The sequence below is a fragment of the Pezoporus flaviventris genome, unplaced genomic scaffold (assembly GCF_033815535.1).
Source record: "Pezoporus flaviventris isolate CSIRO_AGI_PZ_B2104156 unplaced genomic scaffold, CSIRO_AGI_Pfla_v1 ptg000143l, whole genome shotgun sequence".
NCBI lineage: Eukaryota > Metazoa > Chordata > Aves > Psittaciformes > Psittacidae > Pezoporus > Pezoporus flaviventris.
The window spans coordinates 1615659-1632059 of NW_026892691.1; the positions used below are offsets into that span (position 1 = coordinate 1615659).

At 41.4% G+C, this 16401-nt stretch overlaps 1 protein-coding gene across 3 annotated transcripts in view; it reads right to left on the minus strand.

The window, feature by feature from the left end:
• Window positions 1-16401, minus strand: part of LGR4 (leucine rich repeat containing G protein-coupled receptor 4) — a 90726-nt gene that overhangs the window by 20248 nt on the left and 54077 nt on the right. For all 3 annotated transcript variants that reach the window (XM_061479189.1, XM_061479188.1, XM_061479190.1), the window contains 2 exons: window positions 9686-9757; window positions 8003-8074 (listed from right to left, as the gene is read on the minus strand). In XM_061479189.1, the coding sequence (XP_061335173.1) occupies window positions 8003-8074; window positions 9686-9757 (144 nt within the window). The remainder of the gene's footprint in view (window positions 1-8002; window positions 8075-9685; window positions 9758-16401) is intronic.

The window sequence follows — 16401 nt, forward strand, 5'->3', positions numbered from 1 at the left end:
AAGGCATACATCAAAGAGCTAATTCCTACGGTTAATATACTGGCATCCCCTTATCATTTGCCCCATGGTCTGACAGGTGTGTACACTATTCTGTTTGAATGCTTTTAGGCTGCACTGTGACGGGAACATTTCAGAGAAATTAAATGCCTGATGATAATGAAGAAAAAGGGCGGGGGGGGGGGGGGGGGAATAAGCCTGAGGCTGTGCTTCAGAAAGAAAAAACCAAACTAGACGTTACCTGTCTTTCTTCTCTTCCGTAAATTCACACACCTCCCTGAAGATCAAAAGAATTACTTTCCAGTGGAATAAACAGATCTGAGTCTTCTCCAACTAATTTCTCTCTGCTGTGCTGCTGATTTTTTTGGTTTTGTTGGGTTTGTTTTGCTTTGTTTTTAACTTGTTTTTGTTTGTTTCATTTTGTAAGCAAGGCAGCGTACCCAAAAGGCAGGCCTTAGTTCTTGTGCATACCTATGTCTGTACTTTCAGTGTGCTTCACACTAAATTCATGTACACTAGCAGACTGGAAAACCAAAACACACAATGAAGCCCTGAGCTGAGGAGCACCTCTTCTCCCACTGTTAAAGCAGAAGATGACCAGAGGAAAGAAGGATGCGAGCAACGAGGCAGCTGAACTCTCATCCAGGCAGAACAAAGAGGTCACGGAGATGATGACAAACCCTTCATCCCTACCTTGCATTGCCAAAATCTATGTCCCCCAGTACAAGTGGATCGAGTACCCAAGTAGCTGCATCTTCAACTGATGGCTCTGCACAGCCATCCAGTCTTTTGTTCATCTTCTGACCACAGCAGTAAAACTGGGGGGGCAGAAAAGACCACCACCCACAGCTGTCATTGAGCAGGCAGGTTTCCAGGTGAAAAAGGGTGCATTTCAGGCTCTCTGTCGCTTCTCTGCCAACTTTTACCATCATCTTAACAAATGCAATGTCTAAATAGAGTTGAAAGTAATAAACGATGCCAAATCAAAAAGCCCAAGCCAAGCAGAAAGACAGGACATCGTGCTGTGATTATCCGTGCACCTCCTACCCTCCATTTACATAGTGACTTTCAGACCTCTGCAGCTGAAAATCACTGTGCTACAGAAGCCAATGGATACATCACTAAAATAAAAGTGGACTGTTTGCCCTGAGTTTTCTTTGACCTGCATTTCCAGTTTCGACAAGAAAACCTGTGATTTACAAATAGCAACAAGCAGAGCAGTGAATGAGTCAAAGTGGTTATTACGTTCAATGCAAAAAACACAGCTGAGATGCTTCTATTTAGTGTGAAATGCATGTAACAGAGGACTTCGCGAAACAACTGAAAAGCAAACCTAGAATATTTGACAACATCCGCAAAATAACATAACTAAGGACTGTGCCTTTTCTTTAAGATGGGACAAGGGAATATTCACTACCTCAAATAACCAGCAAAGTACAAGTAATATTCTTCACTTGGACTAAACTTTTACAAAGACTGTCCTTTTCCACTAAAGTGTTAAAGATAGGACTATGTTCTTTAAATCAGAGCTTGCAGCATGTACTTAAAATTCCTTAATCTTTTAGAAGCTACTCCAATTCCAGCTTCCCTATAGGCACTGGCTTGTGAGAGACCTTTACATTTTAGTCCCTAAATTCAGAGTTCACTTGCAGAGCCATCACCTTCGCTTTTATTACCTGTCAGGTTCCCTCCTAAAACAAACTCCAACTTCCACCAGAAAGAAGAGCAGGAGGATGATATGACCCTATATATTCAGCAGCTGTTATATAAGTATTTGACATATTGTTAAAACATGCAAAGAACATGGCAACTTAAAGGACTTCAATCAACTCAGACTTAAGGAAACTCAAGCTAGGATGAACTCCTACCTCAATTCAAACAAATAAAAGCTGTGAAGTCTAACACAGACACACACACATGAAATTGTTATATTTATATAGACACAATGTTTTGTTGGCATCCTGTAGCCTCTCCAGGCATTATATGGTCAACTCTTGCTCTCCTGGAACAAACCACAGCAGCATGCCAGCAGCCACTGCTGTAGATGCTCCCTGACGATCCAGCCATGCTCCTCACTGCACGAGATACATCTCATAAATGCAGTCTCAGTAATATTATGAATGTACTGCCATACATTAAGCCTACTTACTTGGGAAGAGGAGACTATGGCAGATTTGTTTGTAGCTACTGTCCCAGCCTCGCTAACTCTCACTGTGATCACACTGGGCCTCCCAGGCTTCAGGGACTGGGAAATTTTAACAGCCTTGTACTAATAGCAGTTTAACACTGATGCTAATGAAAAGAAAAATCACTCCCAACTCTTGTGTTAAACCACTTCTGCTCAATAGCAATCATTAAAGAGCTTTTGCTCTTTAAAGTGCTCCTCCAGAAACCACAAAGAAATCACTCAAATAACAGTGGAGTAGATTTTTAGGTTTTGAAGTTGAGTACTGATAAGCCTGGTACCTAGGAAATCCTGCTACAATGCAAGGCAACAAACCCACCATGTTAACAGAGGTACTTTAAAATACTCTGCACGTTTGCTTACTGCATATCAAGCAGCGGCTCTCACTACCTTATGTGCTGAGAACATCAATACCAGGATTTCCTTTATTCAACAACAAATTTACAGCAGCTCTCAAAGTAACTATACACACCAAAGCTATTTCAACTGCCAGTACTGATGTGCCAGCACATCTATTTCTTTTAAGTAAATGTCTAAGATGGCACCAGAGATCATACAAAGTTTGCTGCAAATTACCTGCAGAGGATTCAGCTGATCTTTACCTACATGCTGTGTAACTTCCATTATCCCACTTCAGTTTCTGGTAATTCAGTTTCTAAATAATTTCCTGATCTTATTTAAACATTAAATTTAAACAATTCTTTAAGCAAGACCAGAGAGTTTAAAAAAACCAAAAAGGCTACAAAAAACCCAGAGATTCCCGAAGCTCACAAGAAGTACCCATACCTCACTTTCAAGAAAACCAGAACAGCTTTTGAAGGTGAACACGGCATAGAAAAATGAGACTCTCGTAATTCAGCAAGTATGTGAAATTCATGGAGCAGTATATTTAAACTGCTGCATATTTAAAGATTTTTCAGCACAAACATGCTCAGGAGAGCTCTTCTACATTCTTTACTCAAAAAAAAAAAACCAACAAAAAACAAACTGCAAGGAAGAAGAGCATACTCAGCATATTTAAGTTGGCATTGCTTATGCAGTTTAAAAAAGACATGTGGGTAAATTTCTTCTTTCCCCATTCTGGTGCCGATAGTTTAATCCCACAGTTTAACACAGACTCACTGAAAGGCTAGTCCCCTTTAACCCTTCAATAACAGCAAAGCAGGGAACTAAAAAGAACTCTGAAGACAACCCATTAAAACTTGGTTAGTTGAAAAACTATCTGCCACTGGTAAAGTTTCGCACTACATGTAAGACCTTAGAATGCTTCCTAATCAGTCATCACTGTTAATGAACATCATCTTCCCCAGACTATCCTTGCAGACACCCCTATCCTTCAAAACTCTATACTCCAGAATCACAAAATGATCAGCATAAACCATAAAACACTCTTTAAATCTGTAGGGATTTAAAATCCCTAAATAGGGAATCCTTCCTAAAACAAGGAACACCTAGAAATGCATACTTTAAATGTGCCCTGTCTGACTGAAATAACTCTGTCTGACTGAAATGCCTTCCATCCTCTGTCCCCACCTTTTTACCCTGCATCTTTACCATGCAAAGCAAGATCCTGCTCTTGGTTCTTTCAGTCCCAGACTTAAGACCCCAGTCTTTTCTGCTGGGCCAAGTTGTTTTCCTCTCCCAGAAAATATAATCACATCTCAGTTCAACACATTCACACCTCCTGCTTTATCCTGCTGCAGGCCTGTTCCAGCCTTCCGATATGGGAAGGCAGACTGCAAAACTGGTTCTAATCCTGCAGTGGAGGCTGGAAGCAGACCAGGCTAGAGAGCCACAACTGCTATCAGGTACCGCAGACAATGACGGCTGACCGCATGCATGAAGACACTTACCCTGCAGCTCAGGTGAACACCCACATGCAGAGAAAGGCAGGAGCTATCACACTAGAGTGCCACACTGGCATGATCCCAGTACCCGCAATTTGGGAATCTGGCATAACAGCGTAACTGCAGTGCTTTGAACTAGTCCTGCAGAACACTCCAGTATTCCCTGCATGTAAGCATGTGTGCACATATGCAGGGACAGTAACTCAGTGATTCCTGACCTACAATGATAATAAATCATCTCCCATACACGAGCAGCTACTGACAAGCTTTCAAAAAATGACTCCTGGATTTGATGGCAAATGCCCACTAGAATTTGCGGCAATTACAGTTCTGGAGTTTAAATGGAACACTCAAAGCATCTAAAATTCTTTGCTTATCACAGACTCAAAGAATGGTTTAGGTTGGAAAGGACCTTAAAGATTGTCCAGTTCCAACCCCCTGCCATGGGCAGGGACACCTTCCACTAGACCAGGCTGCTCCAAGCCCCGTCCAACCTGGCCTTGAACACTGCCAGGGATGGGGCAGCCACAGCTTCTCTGGGCAACCTGTGCCAGCGCCTCACCACCACCCTCACAGGGAAGAACTTCTGCCCAAGAGCTCATCTCAGTCTCCCCTCTGTCAGGTTAGAGCCATTCCCCCTTGTCCTGTCCCTACAGGCCCTTGTCAAAAGCCTCTCTCCAGGTTTCTTGTAGCCCCTTTAGTCACTGGAAGCTGCTCTAAGGTCTCCCTGGAGCCTTCTCTTCTCCAGGCTGAACCAGCCCAGCTCTCTCAGCCTGGCTCCAGAGAAGAGCTGCTCCAGCCCTCAGAGTATCTTCGTGGCCTCCTCAGGACTCACTTAAGCAGGTCCTCATCCCCCTTGTGTTCGAGGCCTCACACATCCTGCCAGATAGACTTTTCTGGGGTGCTAGACAGCAAGTTTCCACTCAGTAAAACTCTTTCATTTTGCTAAATCTCACCTCCTTAAATAAAGGCTCTATTCTAAACCTCTTTCAGAGGCCAGAGCTGGGAAAATATCCAATGTAAACAGAAAGTAAAGAGCTGTTGTTTAGTATTCTGAACCAGGCTGGCTACTGGCCAGCTATAATATAAACATTAGAGATCATGAAGCTCCTGTAACCATCATCTTTATTTCCACCCAGGTATGTTTACCAGGCTTGTTAATATATACAGTGTGGCAACCATCTTCCCACGCAGCTGGGACTGGAGCACATTTAGAGAAAAATTGGATAGTGGATACAGGATACAGGAGTTGCAAACCAAATGATTATCAATACATTATAAAGTTTTATGAACAAGTAATTTGTGTCTCCACCAAGAAAAAAAAATCCCCCTAAAGTCTACTTCAGAGCAAACTGTGAAACTGCCAAGAAGAGTCAGTTAAGTGATGTTTAAACTTGCAGGTTTTGGATGGAGATTATATATTTTAAAGGCAGAAGTAGGTTATTTACATCTATTCTGCAAAGAGTTGTTTGTTTTAGAAGAAAGTCACAGCAGCTCAGGAGCTTTAAACCCATTTTTGCCACAAATTCCTTTGGGCGAGAAATAAATTGTTTTTTTCCTTTTTTTTTTTTTCCCCCTCACTTATTAAAGAAATCAATAAAGCAGCATCCTGACACTCATGTTTCCATGCTCACACACACAATTCAGGAAACTAGTCCTACATTTCTTTGCCAAAAGGTGCTCCCTACATTAGTAGGGAATATGCATAATTACACTGTAATCCTGTGAGTGATGCAATAAACTGAAAGTTTCCCTGAACTTTGTTAAAATGACAGATCTGCGTTCTGGTGAAGGAAACAAACTGCCCAGGAAAAATGCTCTACATTTCTTACTACACTTGTCTCAAAAAACAACTTGCTTTCAAATTGCTGCCAATCCTCAAAAACGGTGTGATCTTCAATGCAGACAGATGTCCTTGTCAGGAACAGAGACGCGGGCAACCCAAAGTGTGAGGCACAGCAGTGGAATTAAGAAAATGGATATAAAAAGTTCCTTGTGTGCCTCTTGACACAGATGACTTCCAGACTGCATTTGCCCGTCTTATTTCTAACAGCTGTTCCAAAGTCCCAGTTTAGCTTTCCTCAGAAAAAGTAGTAACAAGTAACTTGCTACTTACTAACCAATTTCCTCTTTTTTCACCTTCTTAAAATTTATACAGTTTATCATTTGCCTAGCAACAATGAAGCTTCCAGAAAGAGAAACCTCACCACACTCAAAGTTGTTACTATTAAATTTTAATTAGAATGATGTTATGTCAAGCAATTATACTGGTTACATTATGCAATATTACATAAACATGCCATGATTTTTTTTCAACAACCAAAGTGTCTCCTTTTTTTAAATGGCTCTAACATGATCTTCTTCCCAACCATATTAAAAACATACGAATTTTTAGAAAGAGAGAGATGCTGGCTTAATTCATTATTTTTCCTTTAATTTTGTCCCTTCCCTTTTGCATATAAAGTTATCGTCAAACCAGTAACTGCAGATTTGATATATTGAACTTTAATTCAAGAACAAACATACTGCAAACAAGTAGAGGAAAAAAAGCACATTAATTGAACATTAAAAGATAATTTGTAGACAACAAAGGTATTTACTAAAGCAGTTTCTGGGTTTTGCATTACTGAAATTCAGGAAGCCAGGAAGGTGTTTTGTTTTGCTTTAAATAATTACTAAAGGGTTATTCACATCATATAATACGAAGGATGCATCTGCACAAAGTGACAGTGGCACTCAGACCAAGGTATTCTGTCTGCTACACACAAACCCCAAGAGGGAAACATTACATTCACAAAATGGCTGTAAACTGAAACTTGCATCTGTCCTGCTCTTGGATCCAAAAGACTGGAAAAGCTCCTGTCAGCTCATGGCATCAAAACTCATTGCTCCCTCCTGCTATGTGTTGTGCGCTTCCCATGCTCACCATGGTGGACAGGAGATACTTGGGGTAAGCAGCCCAGCAGAAGCAGCTCTGTGGCTCTGTGGGATAATCTGCAGCCCATCTTATTCTTCTGCCCTGTGCTGCTTACTTACTGCGCTTTCTTCAGGTGAAAAAGGCAGGAATACCCACACAACTAGGAGGAGGCAGTGGCCAAGATCCAAGTTGAGGGAATGCAGAAAGCACCTTTGCAAAAGTTGCACAATAGTTTGCAAAGCCATCTTGCAAAACTAATTTTTTTTTCCCCTCCCCCAAACTGTTCCACAATCTGATGCAACACAGAAAGAAACAAGATTTTAGGCCAGAAACCTGAATTTTGGCACAAAGGGAAGAGATAATCTGCCCCCTCTCTCCGTATGTAAGCAGAAAGGAGGAAAAATCTTGAAGCCCTTCCCCCATCTGCCTCCTCATCACAGTGATAAGCATCTACCACCTAGAGAGCTGTAACTAACTATTAAGGTCTGATTAAGATGCTTTATAAAACATAATAAGCCATGAGATAGTATAAGTATGTATGAAATACCTTGCGAGCAACTAGCAATAATGGCTGAGGTATTCATAACTGTCTGTGTGATTTCAACACCTTCCAGTAAAACCAATACTATGTGTGTCTCAAGCAATACTCCTTCCCAGAAACCCCTTTTCCTCCTCCGGATACAAAAGACTTGGGCGTGCTTCTTTTTTTTTTTTTTTTTTTGCACAACATTTTAAAATTGCTTGAACACCTTAGGACATGCAAGAAGGATGATAAATGTTTAACACCATCACCACTACATTTATACCTTAATCTTGTACCTGTGTTTGAGTTTTGAAAAAGCTTGGATTTGGGTCACCCCACCAAAGATGACAAATAAAATTCCTTATCAACTTAGCTTGGGAAACTTTGCTCCAGTTGAAACTGCAAATATCTGAAAGCACGGCTGCATTATTGCACATGCATAATTGTACTTCAAAACTTGACAGAATGAAGAAAATGTGCACAAAGCGACTGAAAGGGGAACTTGGAGAACAGAACAAAGTACAAAAACTTACAAGGACTGTAAACCGCTCAACCCTCTGATGGCCTCATTAGGTACAGTCTTCAGCTGATTGTTCTGTAGGGTTCTGTAAAAATCCACTGTGTTAGTAAAGTGCAATTTGACAATAATCTTTACCAACAGTAAACGTGGCAGACGAGCCCATGGTCCTGTTATGGTTTCACAAATGTCTAGCATACATAAAAACACGTAGAATTATCAAGCCCAGATACCCAAAGGCAAGGATGAAACAACAAAATCGTCTATTTCAGTTTTATTTACATCCCATTCATTAACTGCATGAATTTGCAGGGAACAAGCCTCTGACATAATACTCTGAAATTCCCCTGGGAGTTCAGTGGGGAGGCTGAACAACTTAACGCTGCTACAAATTTGCTACAATGCATGATATTTTACTGTTTTCTTGTGAAATCATCCTATACATACTACGAAATACACAAACCTCTAATTTTTTCTTAAAGCCACATCAATACACAATGCATTAACAATCTAATTTACAAAGTGAATTCACAACAAAGCACCTCTGGGCACAACATGAAAAAGACACAGAATGAAATCAGAGCCAAACTGAATTAAGTTATACTGGGGTTTCATAAGAAGTTCTCTTACGGGACAACGTATTATTACATGATGAGTTCTTTTATAAAGAGAATTTAAATAACTGAGATCTCACACATTATAAAACCTTCCTAGATTTTGGTGCATACTGGGATAAAAATGCAAGTGGACAAGTAAATTAACTGTTAATTAATAGCCACATGCCCAATGTTTCAAGAACTGCTAGAACCTCAGGCACCTTCAGGACTGAGTATCCTGATGAAGACGCCTTCAAGAACCTTGACGCTCTGAATTCAACTCACAAAATATCACATTTAGTAGTTTTGCAGATGGACAGTTTCCTAATCTGTACCCTGCTTAAGCTGTCTGTTTATAGTTCTTTCTTTACAACTTCAGGGTCCTTTTCCACTACTGATTTTTTTTTAATATCTGCTGAATAAACTATCCATTACCCTACTAGCCACTGGAAATATTTATATCAGCATAAATGCTACAACTGCTACATACAGGTTTTTAGAACCACAAGCAACAGAAAGCTCTTTTTATCCTTAGCTATGGAAAAACAGTTGAAATGAATATTCTTGTCTCAGAAAGGAAAACAAGATATGGGAAACAGGGCACACAGCTGTTTGGGGTTTTCTTTTTCAACTGAAACTTTTTTTCTAATAGTAATTCATTTCACTCAAAGCACCAAACTCTAGAAATTATTTCTATCACCATTAAAGGTCAAACAGAGTTTTAAATAACTGTAAGTACTAGTACTACCTGATAATGTTGGGGCACCTGATGGAGTAAGCTGAAGGGGTGGAAGAAAACAAAAATCTTTATGTGGCTTTTTAGGATTTTTCATTCTTAGGATTATTCTACAAGATATAATTCAGAAGCAAGTAAGTGTTCTAATTAAACACAGTAATTACACTTTAGTCAGGTTCACCACTGTTCATCATCACTACTGTTTATCATCACCACTTATAACAGGCTTTGTAATATAAAAAATAAAGTAGAAGAGCTAAAATGGGACAGGGAGAGCAACGATTTCCTCCAGCCTACCAGTAAACAGGCTGGCTGTGCACTAAGAAAGCATACGCTAGCTATTAAGCTTTAAAACCCAATTACTTACAGAACTTTGAGTTCTTTCAACCCAGACAAGGCCTTTGGATGGATAAAAGAAAGGTCATTGCCAGCCAGTCGCCTGGAAAAAAATTGCAATAATAATTTCAGTCATATAATAAAGCACTTCTACAACCATCTAAGAAGGAAAAATCACAGATACATCAAATGTTGCAAGCAGTTATGCATTCTGTGTTCAATTATGCCATATTCATGACCTTCCAAGTTGGCAACAGTTACTTCAGTCATTGCACATTTTTACCTACAAGAACACATTACTCAGCCTCATGGATATATTCTGCAAACACGCTAGAAAAAGCACAGCCCAGAATGATAAAACAATCTTCTTATGACACTGGGTTTGAAAAGCGCATTTACCAACTATTAACACAATCCCCTGGCTTTCAGCATTGATTTGCTGAAAGCCATGCTCTGGTACCCATGTGGTTTTAATCTATACAGCAGTTTCTAAAGAAAGTTAATGCAGTTAAGTAAAAATAACTAGATGCTAGCATGAAACAGGGAAAAGTTTCTGTGAGAATCCCAAATGTGAAGATGATATTTGCAAGCAGGCAGTATGTTCACAGTGCTGACAACTGACAGGATGCCTGCTGACATTACCAAGACATAATCTTGATAATATTTCATCTTTTGGGTCAGCTGTTTGGACAGACATTTCAGGAAAGAAAACTCCTTTGGGGGAGGGAGAAAGGGAACAGGATCCTCAGCTGTATTCTCTCGCAAGATGTGGCTGGTTTCATACTTAGGACTTCAGACACTAACATAAAGTAAATTGTGAAAACCACCATGATATTAAAAGCAATAAATATAGGAGATTCTGCAGAAGACAAAGCAGGAAAGCAGAAACAGCAGCCAAAACAGCTGCTTTCAAAGAGCTTGCTCCCCCTTCCCCCATGTCCTGACAAGCAGACCCTGTGTGGTCCAGCCTTCGTTGAGTTGCTAATAGTTGTGACACGAGGTATTTTATTAAGGATAAAAGACAGTGATGCAGAACACCTGGTAATCTGTAGCTGCCAAAGATGCCATCATTGCAGCCAAAGTATTTGCTTTCAGACTTGATTTCACATCCAAGCTAAGGAAAAGAGATGTTATGGAGAAGGTTGTACAATGAAATCACCCAGTGGAAACACTATGTACAAGGCACTATGTGTTAATAATTAAACAACAGTCAGTGTGCTTTAACAAAGGCAACAGAATATCAAAACCCACCTCTGCTGTTGCAGGGTACTCTGAAGCAAACCAGCCACAGTAAGGGGAAAGTATTGTTTGAAAGAGGCAGAAGAAGAAAATAACAAGACCATCATCTAAAGCACCAGCTTGCCAGAACATGACAACATTATTATGTTTTCATCTTAGCCTCTGTTTCTAACTGCATAAAAGAGATTACCCAAATTATTTTGTGCCCACATAAATCTGCTCGCAACAGAATTGGTGACTTCATAAAATGCTGCCTGATAGAGAGGATGCTAGTTACGTTTATCAAATGCAATTGACAAAGATAGATGGTTTCATTTACAAACCAAGACAGAAGAGGATGGCTTCTCATGAACAGGAAGGTGACTATAGCAGCAGATACTATCTGATTTTAGAAAAGTGTTTGTTAAAGCAGGCCTTGGTATTTGTTTAGTCTTTCTATTTTCATGCACACCCTAACTGCCATAGCTATGGCTCTGACATCCTTACAAGCATGCTTAAATCTCAACTTCTCCTGCCTGAAGAAGCAGAGATCTCCGGACTGCTGAGAAAGGCTTGTCTGTGCACAAGTCCATGGGTCCTGATGAGATCCATCCGCGGGTCCTGAAGGAGCTGGCAAATGAAGTTGCTAAGCCACTGGCCATCATATTTGAAAAATCATTGCAGTCAGGTGAAGTTCCCGATGACTGGAAAAAGGGAAATATAACCCCCATTTTCAAGAAGGGGAAAATGGATGACCCAGGGAACTACAGACCAGTCAGTCTCACCGCCGGTGCTTGGTGACAGCCGGCATGGCTTCACTAAGGGGAAATCCTGCCTGACCAATTTGGTGGCCTTCTATGATGGGGCTACAGAACAGATGGACAGGGATAGAGCAGTTGATGTCATCTACCTGGACTTGTGCAAAGCGTTCAACACTGTCCCACACGATATCCTTGTCTCTAAATTGGAGAGACATCAATTTGATGGATGCACCACTCAGTGGATAAAGAACTGGCTGGATGGCCACACACAAAGAGTTGTGGTCAATGGCTCAATGTCCAGCTGGAGACCAGTAACGAGTGGTGTCCCTCAGGGATAGGTGTTGGGACCGGTCTTGTTCAACATCTCTGTCAGTGACATGGACAGTGGGATTGAGTGTGCCCTCAGCAAATTTGCCGATGACACCAAGCTGTGTGGTTCGGTTGATACCCTGGAGGGAAGGAATGCCATCCAGAGGGACCTTGACACCCTTGTGAGTTGGGCTGATGCCAACCTCATGAAGTTGAACCATGCCAAGTGCAAGGTCGGTCCTATACCTGGGTCGGAGCAATCCCAGGCACAGCTACAGGTTGGGCAGAGAAGAGATTCAGAGCAGCCCTGCAGAGAAGGACTTGGGGGTGTTGGTTGATGAGAAAATGAACATGAGCTGGCTTCAGTGTGCACTTACAGCCCAGAAAGCCAACCGTATTCTGGGCTGCATCAAAAGGAGCGTGACCAGCAGGTTGAAGGAGGTGATCCTGCCCCTCTACTCTGCTCTTGTGAGACCTCACCTGGAGTATTGTGTGCAGTTCTGGTGTCCTCAACATAAAAAGGACATGGAACTGTTGGAACAAGTGCAGAGGAGGGCCACAAGGACGATCAGGGGACTGGAGCACATCCCGTATGAAGACAGCCTGAGGAAGTTGGGGCTGTTCAGCCTGGAGAAGAGAAGGCTGCGTGGAGACCTCATAGCAGCCTTCCAGTATCTGAAGGGGGCCTATAGGGATGCTGGAGAGGGACTCTTCATTAGGGACTGTAGTGATAGGACAAGGAGTAACGGTTTAAAACTTAAACAGGGGAAGTTTAAATTAGATATGAGGAGGAAATTCTTTCCTGTTAGGGTGGTGAGGCACTGGAATGGGTTGCCCAGAGAGGTTGTGAATGCTCCATCCCTGGCAGTGTTCAAGACCAGGCTGGACGAGGCCTTGAGCGATATGATTTAGCGTAAGGTGTCCCTGCCCATGGCAGGGGTGTTGGAACTAGATGATCTTAAGGTCCTTTCCAACCCTAATTATTCTATGATTCTATGAACCTCAGGATTTCAGAGCTGTGGCATCATTTTTCAAATACCTGGCATTTTTAACATGAACAAAAAATTCCAGATGGCAACTAAACACTCCCCTAAATTCGCTTTATTGTCAGAAGCTGCCTAAATCAACTGTATTAACTTTTTCGGGGGGGGGGGGGGGGGGGTGGGTGTGAAAGGAAGTTTGCAGTATTTAATGGCTTTTTTTCTATCAATTTCTTAATAATTTCACTGTAAGCAGAAAGAAGTATTGATGAACCATGCTGGGTCTCTACACCAGAGAGCCAGTGATCTAGAAAACACATGTTTATTTTTAAAAGTGTTCAAAACATCAAAATAGAAATCCTTAAATCAAGCAAAATTTAGCTCAGGTTATTGCATTGAGTTATTTTGGCACTCTAGTTGATGTTGATCCTACCTACCATACCATTCAAGATGCAGCAGCTCTGCCTGCAGCTCTGCTGAGGTTCCCTGTTAATTGGGATGGTGTGTGGATCATCAGGCATCTGCTGTAACTTCCCCACCACCAGAAGAGGCTGGGGATTATGATTTGTTTGAAAAAAGCTAAACTAGATCCAGTTGAATAGCCTCCCCCACCCTCACTGAGTGTCACTGACACAACCTACAGAGCACTGGAAACAAAACACAGCTGAGCCGGAGCAAGGCTTGCGTGACTTCAAATAGCAAGACTTCACCTACCTCAAGGCAGCTCCTGTTTATTCAGCTTTTTTGCAACCAACCAACAGAAAAAAAAACCTCTTGCAATCTATTACATTTCCGCTTCTCCTCCATCTGGCAACCTTCCAGGAAACAGGATACAACTAGCCAAGTGTGCAAAGGCTTTACTAATCAGTTTACCAAATATACATTTATCATTCACATCCTAGCCTTGGGGAGCATGGCTGCTCGTCAGATTTCAACTGCAGTTCTCCACCGGGCAAAGACCAACGTATCTTCCCTCTGCTGCGGCATGCAGCAGCTGAGAGGATGGAATGATTTCTCTTTACATAACCAGGTTCATTTTAAAGAGAGAAATGAAAAATTAATGGAATATCATATAGCACATGTACAGCATATAAATTAAGACACCACTGAAATCACCCAGCCAGGTTTTCCATGTTACCTCCTTTCAGCATGTCTCAAAACCAGTCACGTTCAGATTTTCAATCTGAACATTTAGCATGTTCAGACTGAATGTTTAAATGTTTAAATATTTAAAAAAGCACCTCCAAACAGGAGATTTAGGTTAGATATAAGAAAGAAACTATTTACTGTGAGAGTGGTGAGGCACTGGAACAAACTGCCCAAAGAAGTGGTGAATGCCCCATGCTGGAAGTGTTCAGGGACAGGTTGGATGGGGCCTAAGAGCAACCTGGCCTAGTGAAAGGTGTCCCTGCCCATGGCAAGGCATTAGAACTAGACACTCTTAAGGTCTCTTCCAACCCAAACCATTCTGTGATTCTTTCTCTCACACACATGGTAAATTTGCTAAGGAAAATCACAATTTTACCAAGGCCCAACTCCAGCACAAAAGAAAGGAAGCAACCTTCATCTCCTTGCAGCAAGACTCACTCTAAACTGCTTGGAATCAACCCTGGGAACCTCTTCTTCATTGGGAGACAACTTCACACTGCTACAAAGTGGCACCTGAAAGCAGCCCTACATTCACACTACCCAGAGCAGAATACCCATCCTTCCCTTCATTTTGAGTGGAAACAATCCCAGACGCCTTGTCTGAAAGCCCGTCTATTGTTACTGAGTCAAGGTGCATCACTGTTAGTTAAGAGATCTTTCTCCAAAAGCCAGAGGACTATACAACAGATTCATTCATCGAGACAGTAAAGTCTTAATTTAATAAACTATTGTAAAGTGCCCTGTTATGCTGTAGGCCACTCTCAAGGCACACAGACACAGCAGCAGGCATCATCTGCCACGGAGCATGTGCGTACCACACTGACCAAGAGTTTCCCTGCTAACTCAGTTACACCTCCCTTTGTTTGCAAACTCTGACCAGGACGCGGGTATCCTGCATTAGTTCATGTGAGTTACAACTTCAAGGTTTCTGCAGTGGAATCACAGTTGTAATGTGTGACCACATTTAAGTATCTTTCTTCTAGGTTGGCAATCTCCTTGTAACTGCTTAGTATTGAACACTGTAGTCCTCTATTTCTGCTTTGAAAAATAAAAATTTAGTGTTTTAATGGAACAAAATCTCTGTAAATTTGGATAAATTCAATTAGACATAAGCAATTTCAGCATAGCAGGATAATAGAGTAGAACATAAGGAGGACAAAATACTTCTTCTATCCTGTCACATACAGGTACCCTCTAATCATTAGTTTCAGTGACACAGTAAATGACCTCCAGATGTAGAAAACACTTTGGTGCTATTACAGAAATGCAGATACAATCTGGCTGGGGGAATAATCTTCCATGGTATCTCATTCCCAGAGTACACAGCAAGTACAGCACCTTGCAATGAAACTCATCTGAAAGCAGCAGGCTGCTTTCTGTCTTGGGAAATTAAAACGTCTGCAATTATGAATCTGGCAACCTGGCTGCATCTTAACCAAGCCAAATTAATCACTGGTGTCACTCCAAAATCAGGCAGGATGTTCCAGGTATACATTTTTGTCTGTAACAATTAAAACCATCACTTTTCATTTTGACAGGATGCAATACAAACTTCTTGGAAACCTCTCTGCTTGTCTTGCATCCCAGGGGGTGGTGAACCTCAGGTTATTTGAGCAAAGAATTAGGTATTCTTCTGTCCTTCTGAAGATCTTGTGCAAGTAACGTGTTTTACTATGGGCTCCTTTCTTCCTCTTTGTGGTATTCTGGGATCCTCCTAACCTTATCTGTCCATCCTATCTCTGATCACAACACATTCGTACTTTTTCCATTCAGCACCTGTAATCTTACTGCCTCACTGAAAATTCCAATAGTGACAAAGACTGCAGTCCCAATGTGATATAAATCACCTGATTTATTATTTTTATTTCTCCATTAGCTGCTTCCTGGTAAGACTCAAGACTCTTACTTCAGGACCTAGTCAAGGCTGAACCTTTCATAGCTCTTATAAACCATCCACCACTGCCCCTCTGTCCACTCAGCTTTTAGCTCTTCAACCTACTTATTTTCATCCCATTGGAAAACATTCCACTGCTTCCCCACTTGCACTTTTGCAATTTCTTTGCTTCCTTGCTCTCTTACATCAAACTGTTCTGCCATCCTCACATGCCGGTCCCCAACATCAATGTATTCAGGAGTAACCTTTGAAAACACCTCATAAACACACCTGTTGATTATCATGGATTAAATTTTCTCAAACCTAAGAAAAGAGCTTCAGGTTACACCTATTCAGAGAAGCAGCTGCTTCAGAACAGAATTCAGTTTTCTTAACAGATGACACATAGTTATATGCTACATTTTGTTCATCAAGGCTTGAAGTTTCACATAAGAGG